Here is a 13,802-nt window from a genome sequence, read left to right on the forward strand (position 1 = left end):
GGTTTTATGTTCAACCCCCTGTGAAAGTTGTTGCACAAGTATCCTACTATATATCGTGCCTCTGCCAATATCACTGAAAGAAGTTTAACAACACCAGGTTAAAGTCCAACAGGTTTATTTGGTAGCAAAAGCCACACAAGCTTTCGAGGCTCTGAGCCCCTTCTTCAGGTGAGTGGGAATTCTGTTCACAAACAGAACTTATAAGACACAGACTCAATTTACATGAATAATGGTTGGAATGCGAATACTTACAACTAATCCAGTCTTTAAGAAACAAAACAATGGGAGTGGAGAGAGCATCAAGACAGGCTAAAAAGATGTGTATTGTCTCCAGACAAGACAGCCAGTGAAACTCTGCAGGTCCACGCAACTGTGGGAGTTACAAATAGTGTGACATAAATTCTGATTCTAGGATCGCATGATAAAGACTCAGGAGGAAAAAAGCAGAAATATTTATGTGAAATAGTGTGACATAAACCCAATATCCCGGTTGAGGCCGTCCTTGTGTGTGCGGAACCTGGCTATCAGTTTCTGCTCCGCGACTCTGCGCTGTCGTGTGTCGCGAAGGCCGCCTTGGAGAACGCTTACCCGAATATCAGAATTCGGCCTCTGATATTCGGGTAAGCGTTCTCCAAGGCGGCCTTCGCGACACACGACAGCGCAGAGTCGCGGAGCAGAAACTGATAGCCAGGTTCCGCACACACAAGGACGGCCTCAACCGGGATATTGGGTTTATGTCACACTATTTCACATAAATATTTCTGCTTTTTTCCTCCTGAGTCTTTATCATGCGATCCTAGAATCAGAATTTATGTCACACTATTTGTAACTCCCACAGTTGCGTGGACCTGCAGAGTTTCACTGGCTGTCTTGTCTGGAGACAATACACATCTTTTTAGCCTGTCTTGATGCTCTCTCCACTCCCATTGTTTTGTTTCTTAAAGACTGGATTAGTTGTAAGTATTCGCATTCCAACCATTATTCATGTAAATTGAGTCTGTGTCTTATAAGTTCTGTTTGTGAACAGAATTCCCACTCACCTGAAGAAGGGGCTCAGAGCCTCGAAAGCTTGTGTGGCTTTTGCTACCAAATAAACCTGTTGGACTTTAACCTGGTGTTGTTAAACTTCTTACTGTGTTTACCCCAGTCCAACGCCGGCATCTCCACATCATGAATATCACTGAACCCAACCACTAGATGGCGGACAAAACTGTTGCTTTGCGAATAGGTCTTCTGACGTCCGAAAAAACAATTCTCAGCTCAGTTCGTCAACTTTTGAGAACAGCCAACCTGAGATTAGAAACTCATTGAATCAGGGATCACATTATATCAGTGTATTATCTCAATTTGAAAAATTAAATGGTCTACAACACCAATTTTCTTATACAATACAGAAAATCGTGCAGTGTAAATTATAGCATTTGAACAACATTTCATTTTAGATTTATTCCCAATATAAAAAGAAAGCTCCCAAGGGACTGAAGCTAATACATTAACCATAAACCCTTCTGGATTTTCAACTTAATGTTTAATCAATTAAGGAATTTTGTACTCACCATTGCAATAAATCGTCCAATGAAACAAAAATACGAGAGGTGGTCTGGATTTATTGTGGATGCTGGATTTATCTGCAAACAATAGTTGCTCTTGCCAGCATACTCAAAAAGACAGTACATTGGATTTAACACCTCGTGGGATAACAGAAAGAACCATTCTCTGTGTGAAGAAAATTAAACAAATAACTTTTAAAATGCACTATTGGTAACCTGACAATTTAAAAAAACACTGTCAATACTCCAATCCCTTCCTTGTTATTCAAAAGAATCTGTCACTCTACAAGGTTGAAGGCTGATACACAGAGCAATTGTCAAGTTGCAAGAAAATAATAATTGATGAAAACAAAGTGCTGCAAATACTCTTCAGATCCGGCAGCTTCCATGGAGAGAAGCACAGCTAACAGAGTCGATGTTCTTTCAGCAGATTCTGGTTCTGATTGGTCATCAACCTGAATTGTTAATTCCATTTTTCTCTGTTCCAGATATTCCAGTGTGTTCAGCAGTTTTGGCATTTTGTGTTTTTATTTCAGATTTCCATCATCTACGGTATTTGGTTTTTGTAATAACAATCTGCTTCCTCTTTTAAACATGCTTGGTGAACCTATTTAAATGAAAGCTGCAACATTACGGCAACTCAAATCATTCAATAGACTGAGAATGATTTACACAAAACGCGCAACACAAAAAGATTATTTTTTTTATTGTTTTCATGAGAGTCTGGTAGATCATAAATCTGATGTACAGATGAGATCCCTCCCCAGGATATTGAGAGAAGCACAGATGGAGAAGCTCTAAACACATTCTTTCATACCTCCTTGGATTCAAGAGTGGTTCAAGAGGACTGGAGAATTTCAAATGTTGATTCTCCGTTCAAAAAAGAGGAATAATCCTGGTTACTGGAGACCAATCAATCTAATGTCAATGATGTGAAAAGTGCTAGAGACCAGTGTCAAGGACAAAATGATTTCTCACTTAGAGAAGCACGGATTAATAAGAGGCAACCAGCACAGATGGCAAAAGCAAATGACATCTGATTAACTTAACTGATGAAGTAACAAAAAGTATTTATGAAGGTAGTGGAATAGATTTTGTATCTATGGACTTTCAAAAGGATTTTATAAAGTACAACGGAACAAAGTTATTCAGAATATAGAAGCACATAATATTAATGGGATGGTAATAGCTTAAGGAATGGAATTAGTTCATGGATTGAAGGGAGAGAGTAGTGGTGAACAAGTGTTTTTCTGACTAGCGAACAGTTTACATTGGGGTGTACTAGGGGTCAGTATTAAGGCCAATGCTTTTTACATAAATTATCTGGCCTTGGATCGAAGGAGTACAATTTTTAAATTAACAGAAGATCCAAAAATTGACAACAAAGTAAATAACAAACATGATAATAGCAGACATCAGGTACTTGGTTTTGTAAATGGGGGACAAATGGGAGGTGGTGCATTTTGGTAGACTCAATTCAGGTGGGAGCTATAAAATATATGGCAGAACCATCAGAAATATAGACATACAGAGAGATCTGGGAGTACAGGTCCACAGATCCTTAAAACTGGTAGCACAGGTGGAAAAGATGGTGTAGAAAGCCTTCATCGGCCGGGGCATTGAGTATAAAAGTTGGCAAATTATGTTATAGTTATATAAAACGTTTGTTAGGTCACATTTGGAACACTGTGTCCAATTCTGTCGCCACACTACCAGAAGGATGTGGAGGGTTTGAAGGGAGTACAGAAAAGGTTTACCAGGATGTTGCCTGATATGGAGAGTATTAGCTATGAGGAAAGATTGAATAAACTGGGATTGTTCTCCCTGGAAAGATGGAGGTTGAGGGACGACCTGATAGAAGTTTATAAAATTATGAGGGGCATAGATAAGGTTAACAGTTGGAAGCTTTCTCCCAGGGCAGAAATGACAATTACAAGGGGGTACAAGTTCAAGGTAAGGGGGAAAGGTTCAGTAGAGATGTGCGGGGGAAGCCTTTTACATAGAGGGTGGTGGGGGGCCTGGAATGCACTGCCAAGTGAGGAGGTTGAGGCAGGCATGTTAGTGACATTTAAGACTTATCTGGATAGACATATGAACAGGCCAGGAAGAGAGGGATACAGGCAGTTGGTCTAGATAAGACAACATAATTGGTGCAGACTTGGTGGGCCGAAGGGCCTGTTCCTGTGCTTTACAGTCCTTTGTTTGTTCTTTGAATACAAAAACAAGGAGGTTGTGCTAAACCTTTACAAATTTCTGGTTAGACCTCAGCTGGAGCTTTGTGCACAATTTTATGCACCATATTTTAAGAAAGATGTCAAGAGCCTGGAATGGGTACAAGAGAGGCTTACCTGTATAACAGGAATAACTTACGAAACTAGGATTGTTCTCCTTATAAGTATTCCAAACTACAAGGGGTTTTGTTAGGCTAAGTAGAGAAAAGCATTTGCCTCCGATAGATGGGTCAGTAACCAGAGGTCAAAGATTTTAATTTATTGGCAAAGGAACAGGAGGAGAAAGGAGACAAAATCTCTTCACACAGATTAAGGTATGGAATGAACTGCGTGAAAGGATGGTAAAACCAAATTCCACATGGACATGCACTTGAAGATAACCAATTTGCAGGGTTATGGGGATATAGCTGGGGTTCGAGACTAAATTGGACAGTTCTTTCAAAGAGTCACCACAGGCATGATGAGTTGAACGGCCCCTTTCAGTGCATTAAGCTTTTTTTAATTAATGATTTTTCATACAATAATAAATTGGTTCTATTATTTTTGTACAGATTTATATTCAAACATAACCTTGCACATTAGGATCTTCACATGCGGAGAAATGTTTCTTACTAGTTGCAGCATTTTACTAAATCTTACTTGAAATTAGATCTTTATTTGCAAATCATTGTGATGGTGCTTTACCTGGCCAATCCACCATAATCCAGTCCCTCTTCTCCTCTAAATATTACATATAATCGCCTTCGAAGGTCATATGGTTTTAAGGCCATGATCTGTTTAAAGAAAACATTAATTTTTAATAAAGTTTGCGCTTGCACACATCAAGAAGAGTGAAAATAGGCAGCTTAAAATTGCACACTTCTATCAGGAACAACAGGTTAAGTTTATTGAAGAAGAAATACTGGATTAGAAATTTCCCAGCCTTTCTAGTGCACTCCCACTGTAACTTTGGCAGTTGTGTACTGCCAGGGTTAAAAAATAGGTTGGGACTTGAATAAGTTATTATGGTCAACACTGGAGGTATTTAATGACATATGATCTTTATATAATCAGCAGGATTGCTAGCCTAAGTTTCCAGGACCATAATTAATAACTATACTGATATCTATTGTTAATGGTCATGGTAACTAATTAATAATACAAAATATTAGCAATTCATGAATAACAGGCCTGCACATTTAAAGTTTATTTTTATTACTGTCACAAGTAGGCTTACATTAACACTGCAATGAAGTTACTGTGAAAATCCCCTAGTCGCCTGTTCGAGTAAACCGAGGGAGAATTTACCATGGCCAATGCACTTAACCAGCACGTCTTTCGGATTGTGGGAGGAAACCGGAGCACCCGGAGGAAACCCACACAGACACGCGGAGAACGTGCAGATTCCGCATAGACAGTGACCCAAGAACAAAGAACAAAGAACAGTACAGCACAGGAAACAGGCCCTTCGGCCCTCCAAGCCTGTGCCACTCTTTGGTCCAACTAGACCAATCGTTTGTATCCCTCCATTCCCAGGCTGCTCATGTGACTATCCAGGTAAGTCTTAAACGATGTCAGCGTGCCTGCCTCCACCACCCTACTTGGCAGCGCATTCCAGGCCCCCACCACCCTCTGTGTAAAAAACGTCCCTCTGATGTCTGAGTTATACTTCGCCCCTCTCAGCTTGAGCCCGTGACCCCTCGTGATCGTCACCTCCGACCTGGGAAAAAGCTTCCCACTGTTCACCCTATCTATACCCTTCATAATCTTGTATACCTCTATTAGATCTCCCCTCATTCTCCGTCTTTCCAAGGAGAACAACCCCAGTCTACCCAATCTCTCCTCATAGCTAAGACCCTCCATGCCAGGCAACATCCTGGTAAACCTTCTCTGCACTCTCTCCAATGCCTCCACGTCCTTCTGGTAGTGCGGCGACCAGAACTGGACGCAGTACTCCAAATGTGGCCTAACCAGCGTTCTATACAGCTGCATCATCAGACTCCAGCTTTTATACTCTATACCCCGTCCTATAAAGGCAAGCATACCATATGCCTTCTTCACCACCTTCTCCACCTGTGTTGCCACCTTCAAGGATTTGTGGACTTGCACACCTAGGTCCCTCTGTGTTTCTATACTCCTGATGACTCTGCCATTTATTGTATAACTCCTCCCTACATTATTTCTTCCAAAATGCATCACTTCGCATTTATCCGGATTAAATTCCATCTGCCACCTCTCCGCCCAATTTTCCAGCCTATCTATATCCTGCTGTATTGCCCGACAATGCTCTTCGCTATCCGCAATTCCAGCCGGAATTGAACTTGGGTCCCTGTAGCTGTGAGGCAGCAGTACTAACCACTGTGCCACCCGTGCTGCCCATTTCTAACAGTAACTGCTAGTATTAGTGTTACAACTTTAGTCCGAACATTGGAATGTAGAAACTTATAGCACAGAAGGATTCAAACATTGTGCCTGCACTGGCTTTTTGGAAGAGCACTCATGCTTAGTCCCAAACCCCCACTTTTTTTTTCCATGACTCTATAAATTGTTCAAGTACATGTGCATATCATTTTTAAAATTACTTATGGAATAAGCTTAGAGCATGCAAGATCCCACCAACTCATTGGAAATAAAAATCTGTTTGGCTCTCTTCTAGATCTTTTGCCAAGCATTTTAAATTGTTCATTGACACATTCACCAGAGGGAATAATTTTACCCTATCAAAACCTCACATCTCTTAAATATTTATTAGATTACCTCTTATGTGCTAATAGAGCTTGATGATAGGGGAGAAGGCTTATTTGGAGCACAAAGCAGGCATGGATCAGTTAGGCTGAATGGTCTGTTTTTGTCTACTAATTTTATATATAATGGATAAAGGCATCAAATGAAATGTTAAGCAAGTTCCTGCATCAACCTTAACACCAAATTACCTGCAGATGCAAAGCAGAAAATGCATAATTTAAAATAGAAACAAAAACTTAAGAAAACCAAAGGACAAAACCCAATTGTAAGAACTGAGTATAACTCCTCAAATCTCTGTCACACGGCCAAAACGAAACACATTATCAGCCTTAGAAAACTTATAATTTCATAAGTATACAGATAGGCAGATGTGCTCAAAATAGCCCAATCAAAATCTTTTCTGTGCTTTTTTTAGAAAAATAAAAGACTCTAGGTAGAGAGTTGTGACGGTCTGTCAAGTGCGCTGCCTGAAAGTGTAATGGAAGCAGATTCAATAACAACTTTCAAAGGGAAAATGGATGAGTACTTAAAGGGAAGAAAATTGTAGAAGTATGAGAAAGCTGTGGGACTAATTGGATAGTTCTTTCAAAGAGCCTGCAGAACAATGATGGACCAAATACTTTAGCATTCTAATGAATTGCAAAGTGTTTTGTACCAACATTAAGGCAACCAGGTATCAGCAAGATAATGTAATAGAAGATGCTACTTGTAATCTCACAGTGGAGAATGGAGTGTGAACATTTCAAAATAAACATAATTTGATCAGGTCAATTCAATTATTGCAATTTATTTTGAAAGATGAGAGTAGGGAGACAGGTGGCTATAAAATGATGCTAATGGTACATAAGGTCAAGACAACAAATGTCTTAATTCAAAACTGTTCAAATAAAATGGGTCATACTTTGTCCTAGTTTGAACTGATGGGCTTGAGAAGGGATTCCTTTTGGAGTCCGATTCTAGAATGTGCTTCATTTGTTTTTCCATTTTTTCCAACTTTCCTATTCCACCAGATATTTTGGCCATACATAGCTAAAGTCATAAACCTAAATCATTAAAACACATGGATGCAAATTTCTTGCTAATTGGCATTTCACAAAATTGAAACCAGAGAAGCATTTATAGCAGTTAAATTTGGGGTTGCAGTCTCATTCCTCAGTTACATTGGGTGGGATTAAATGCTCTGTGTAAGTGTGGTGCTGGGAGGGTAAAAAGTAGTTTTCTTTTCCTGCTGGTTGCAATGGTGAGTCTTTGCGCCAGATTGTACACTTCTTGCTTCATTAATATGCATTAACAGGAAATATATTAAATCACAGGCAAGCAGCCTGTGGCCTTGGATCACTGCAGCAGCCACCTTATTTAAACTCCACCCTCACAGTGCATTCTCAATGTCAACTGCTGGAAGAGACAGATGACCCCCAAAGGGAAGACTGCAGCCCTCAAGTTGAGCGACATATCGCTGGACCAACTTCTTGATGCTGTTGAGATTGCATTCTAGCCTTGTGATGGCAGGTGGTGGTCCAAAAACCTCTAAACTACAGCTTGGGAGGTGGTGGGTGCCAACACAGCCCATAAGAGATGTCATCCAATGCAGGAAGAATATGAATTCTCTCATTTGTTTCACCAGGGTAAGTCAACCTCAACCATCACTCTCAACTCATACTCTCACAAGCCAACACCACATTTGGAGGATGACTGTCCACAGGGATCTCACACACTGCCAGCTTAACGGACATCAACTCTTACTCTGTCACATGCACTCCTGGACATCTCCATCCGGGCTCGCATCCTGAGCAACTCATATACACATCCCGTGCGCGGATCCATTCAGTACCCACACAAGTCAAGCATCTTATCATCTTCCTTGGCACGGGTTCTGATCTCATTCTCACTATCTGTCCTTATGCAGGGCAAACTTGCCCACAATAAGGAGGAGAAGTCCCAGTCTGGTGCTGGGCTGCCTGAGCTCAAGCCTCTGACTCCCTAGGAAGAATGTGTTGTTGAGCTTGTTGGAGATGACCAGGACCATGCCTGCTGTGACGGTGAGATCGGAGGCACAGACCCAAGTGAGGACCCTTCACCAGCTGCTCATTCAGATAGCCACACTGGGTGCATTATTGTGTTTTGTCGTCTGCTGCCATGCACCACTACTCTCCATTATCTTTAACAGGCACCACAGCCAAACACCCCAGGGGTGCCAGTAGCCAGCCCCTCATTTGGATCCAGATGACATGCTGCTGGAAGATCCGCCATGGCACTCACCCAAGACCAAGAAACACTGCATGCCATGAATCTTTCCATCCCCTACCTAAACTCTCTGGATTTAGCCAAATGAGATGTGCCTCAATACAAAGGGTGTATACATTGCTTTATTGGGCAAACGGATATCCTGTGGAATTCTGTCAGTTTCTTTGCCTCTCCCAGGTAGTGGAGCAACAAAATTGTTGATGCACAAGAAGCAAATCAACAGCGAAAAGCTTCGTGTAAAATTGGTTGCATGCTTATGCAGAGTATACTTATTTTCTTCAAAATACTGTGGAATTTCAGCTAAGAGTGATAACATTAAGCCTTTATTATATATTTTTAATAAGTACTCCAATTTTCTGGTACCTGAAAAGTTACTTACTTGTTGAAAGGAGTCTTCAAATAAAGTCTGCCTAGAAACAGTGATCTTTACATGACTGGGCAACGCATTAGACTGAAAGAACAAAGTCAATCTCATTAACCAACAACGTTTGTGACAGATTTTAAACTAACACCTTAATCTGTTAAGTGCAAAAATTTACATTAGCTCAATTTTTCAAAAGTCTACCCCAGTAATCATAAACATGTAAAGGTTTAAGATTAAGAATAAGTCAGTTGTGGATGGAAAAGAAAATTGATTTACCTGACACAGATACCGGAAATGTGCTAACTTCCACCGAAAGCTACGTTCATATGCAATTTGTGGACCCTTTGCACTGTGGAAATAAGTAACAGTTTACCCTTTAATAGAAGTTGGTAATAATTGAATTTTGTAACATTCTTTAAGATCCCATTAAGATGTAAAATATTGTGTGGATTGTGAAAGCTGAACTCTTAAGAAACAACAGACAAACCTGATCATAGTTCCAAGGATTCCAGTGCTTCCTAAGATAGTCAGCACTTTGGTAAATCAGACCACAAGGCTGTGCTCCTGCTCCCGGCTTACAAGCAAAAACTGAAACAGGAGAATCCGTCAAAAAAAGTCGTGCAATGTTGGTCTGACAAACTGGATGATCTCCTACGGGACTGCTTAGAGTCAGTAGACTGGTCAGTATTTAAAAACTATATGACCAGCCTGAATGAGTACGCCACTACAGTCACTGACTTCATGAGTAAGTGTGTAGAACACTGTGTGCCAAAGAAGCAAATCCGCGTGTTTCCCAACCAGACACCATGGATGACAGGGATACCCACTGCTTGCTGGAGTCCAGGCCTGAGGTGTTCAAGTCAGGTGACCCTGGCCTATACAAGAAAACCAGATATGATCTACGGAGATCCATCAAAGATGCCAAAAGACAGTACCGGACTAAGCTAGAATCCAGGCTAGCCACAAGGACTCCTGCCAGCTATGGCAAGGTCTGCAAGACATAACAGGCTACAAGAAGGCGGCATGTAACATCGCCGGCTCCAATGCACCCCTCCCCGATGAGCTCAATACATTCTCTGCCCGTTTTGAGCAAGAGGTCAGTGAGAGCATGCCCTCCATCCTGGACGCCTCGGACGAACCTGTATCAGAAGTCACCATTGCTGACATCAGAGCAGTCTTCCCAAAAATCAACCCACAGAAAGCAACTGGCCCGGATGGGGTACCCAGCTGAGCACTCAAGTCCTGCGCGGACCAGCTGACGGGGGTATTTGCAGACATCTTCAACCTCTCTTTACAACAATCTGAGGTCTCTACCTGCTTCAAGAAGATGACTATCTCAGTACCAAAGAAAAGCCAGGCAGTGTGCCTTAATGACCATCATCCAGTGGCTCTGACATCCATCATTATCAAGTGCTTCAAAAGGTTAGTCATGGCACAAATCAATTCCTGCCTCCCAGACTGCCTGGATCCACTACAGTTCACCTATCACCACAACAGGTCCACAGCAGATGCCATCTCCCTGGCCCTACATTCAACCCTGGAACACCTAGATAACAAAGACACCTATGTCAGACTCCTATTCATAGACTACAGCTGAGTCTTTAACACCATTATTCTTTTGCGACTCATCTCCAAACTACGTGGCCTGGGGCTCGACTCCTCCGTCTGCAACTGGATCCTAGGCTTCCTAACCCACAGACCTCAATCAGTAAGGATAGATAACAACACCTTCTCCACGATCATCCTCAGCATCGGTGCTCTGCAATACTATGTCCTCAGCCCCTTGCTGTATTCCTTATACATCTCTAACTACATGGCCAAATTCCCCTCCAACTCGATTTTCAAGTTTGCTGATGACACCACCGTTGAGGGTCAGATCTCAAATACACAGTAAAGAGATAGAGAATCTGATGAGCTGGTGCGACGACAATCATCTCTCCCTCAATGTCAACAAAACGACGGAGATAGTCATCGACTTCAGGAAGCGTAGTGGAGGACATGCCCCTGTCTACATTAATAGGGACAAAGTAGAAATGGTCAAGAACTTCATGTTTTCAGATCACCAAAAACCTGTCCTGGTCCCTCCATGCAGACGCTATAGTTAAGAAAGCCCACCAACACCTCTACTTTCTCAGGAAACTATGGAAATTTGGCACGTCCGCTACAACTCTCACCAATTTCTACAAATACACCATAGAAAGCATTCTTTCCGGTTGTATCACAGTTTGGTGCAGCTACTGCTCATGAACAAAGCCCAGTCCATCACTCAAACCAGCATCCCATCCATTAACATTGTTTACACTTCCCACTGCCTCTGAAAAGCAGCTAGCCTAATCAAGGACCCCACGCAACTCGGACATACTGTCTTCCACCTTCTTCAGTCAGGAAAAAGATACAAAAGTCTGAGGACATGTACCAACCAACTCAAAAACAGCACTTTCCCTACTCCTTTCAGACTTTTGAATGGATTTACCTTGCATTAAGTTGATCTTTCTCCACACCCTAGCTATGACTGTAACACTACATTCTGCACTCTCGTTTCCTTCTCGATGAATAGTATGCTTCGTCTGTATAGTGCGCAAGAAACAATACTTTCCACTGTATGCTAATACATGTGACAATAAATCAAATCAATCTATCAACTAATACACCATAGTGTAGAAACAAATCCTAATATTACATTAGGCATGCTATTAATACTGAGAAAATGTATTTTGTTAAAAATCTGACTAGAATCATGGACCATTGCAGCACAGAAATGCCCTGCAGCCAGTTGTGCCTGCTACAGCTCTTTGAATGGCTGGTCCAAGTTCCTCCTGCACTCCAGCTTTTTGCCTCGAAATCTAAAAATTAGTCCTTTTCAAGTACATTTCTAATTAGCTCTTCCTTTTCCCCCCACACAGAATCTGAATCCACTGCTCTTTCAGACAGGGTGTTCCAGATCTTAACAACCTCTAGTGTGATAAAATCTCCCATTTTCCCTTCAACTCTTTTGCCTGTTGTTTTAGATCTGTTGTTTAAACCCGTCCACTTGACTGAGGAAATAATTCTTCCCTACTGTTTTATCAAAACCCCTTCAAATTTTGAATACCTCTATTAGCCCTCCCTTAACCTTCTTGGCTCTTGGAAGAATGATCTCAGTGTCTTAAATCTCTCCACAAAACTGAAGCCCCTCATCCCCGATATCATCCAGGCAAACCTTTTCTGTGCCCTCGCCGAGACTTCGACAACTTTCCTAAAGGGTGGCACCTAGAACTGTACACAGTATTCCGACCGAGGCCTAATCAGTGATTTACAAAGGTTGATCATTACTTTCTTGCTTTGTATCCAATGTCCCTATTGAAAAGTCAGGTATTTCATGTGTTTTCTTAGCTTATCAATTTGCTCCCTCTGCTCTAGCACCTATCTTCAAACAGTACCATTTAGATTGTACTCTCTTTCCATGTTGTTCTTCCTAAAGTGCATCGGTCATTTGTCTGCCCATTCAATAATCTATGTCCTCCTGAAGTCTATGGCTATCGTGATTGCAATTTATTACATAGCCAAGTTTTGTATCATTCTCAAACTTCAAAACTCTGCTTTTGACACCATCATCCAGGCTACTTCTTAAGAGAAGTATAGTAATTGCACACTTCAAACTTCCTCACAACATAAAAGGTATTTATTAACAAGGAAAAACTTGAACAGTGGCTCGCTGCCTCACTGGCTGCCCAGAAACAGCCCACTCCTACATGTCTTCTGGAGGACTCCACCCACTGGGGTGATTACCCACTCTAAGTCCCAATTGATCCCCCAAGCCAGGTGAGCCTCTTCTGCTGTGCTGTCTTAAAGGGACAATCACCAGAATCACCATAGGAAGTTAGGGATGGGCAATGAATGCTGGCCTAGACAGCAAAGCTGTGAATAAATAAAAACTTATATATAACAAGCAATAGGCTCTGGAAATAACTTCTGGAAGGACACACTGCATAATTCTCTCCAGTCAAAAAAAAATCTGTCCACCATTACTTTGTCTCCTATCCATTTAATACCATGTGTTTCTATTTTCTGAATAAGACTGTTAAACAATATTTTATCAAATTACTTCGGTATGTTTACATATATGAGATTCACTGCACTACATTTATCAACCCTCTCAAGTACCTCAAATAACTCAATCAGATTAGTCAGACATGATCTGCCTTTAACAAACCTATGCTTGTTGTCCCTTATTAACACACACTTCTCCAAGATGTTATCCTCTGAAATGATCTCGAAATGTTTTCCCAACATTGATGTCATACAGATTGGCCCATCATTATTAATTTTCTCTCTCTCCCTCACTCAAATATCTAAGGAGCACAGAAAGAATTTGGTCAGAGATCCTGCTAACTCCACCCAAGCTTTCCTTAACAATCTAGGATGCATTCCATCGTGGCCAAGTGACTTACTGAGCGATGCCAACCTATGCTCTCTTTCTCTATCTATCTTTATCCTATCCAGTAAGTCCACTCCTCCCTCCCCTATTGAAATAGCAACTTCATCATCTTCTTTTATGAAGTGGGATGCAAAATATGCATTCATGCCCTCTACCTCCAAAATCTCCCTTATTGTGCATAATATGCTTTAACTATCCTTTTATGTTTTAATATGTTGAGTTTGATTAAAAATGCTTGTGCTTCCTACTTCTTGTTTCTATTTAAGATTTAT

General features: G+C 41.3%; 1 protein-coding gene across 5 annotated transcripts in view; it reads right to left on the reverse strand.

Annotated features, from left to right (window-relative positions):
* wwp1 (WW domain containing E3 ubiquitin protein ligase 1) overlaps window positions 1-13,802 on the reverse strand; it is a 182,099-nt gene that overhangs the window by 27,104 nt on the left and 141,193 nt on the right. For all 5 annotated transcript variants that reach the window (XM_078216024.1, XM_078216023.1, XM_078216021.1 and 2 more), the window contains 4 exons: window positions 9,390-9,462; window positions 9,129-9,200; window positions 4,466-4,554; window positions 1,557-1,716 (listed from right to left, as the gene is read on the reverse strand). In XM_078216024.1, coding sequence (XP_078072150.1) covers window positions 1,557-1,716; window positions 4,466-4,554; window positions 9,129-9,200; window positions 9,390-9,462 — 394 coding nt within the window. The remainder of the gene's footprint in view (window positions 1-1,556; window positions 1,717-4,465; window positions 4,555-9,128; window positions 9,201-9,389; window positions 9,463-13,802) is intronic.

This window comes from Mustelus asterias, chromosome 7 (genome assembly GCF_964213995.1).
Source record: "Mustelus asterias chromosome 7, sMusAst1.hap1.1, whole genome shotgun sequence".
NCBI classification, from domain to species: Eukaryota; Metazoa; Chordata; class Chondrichthyes; order Carcharhiniformes; family Triakidae; genus Mustelus; species Mustelus asterias.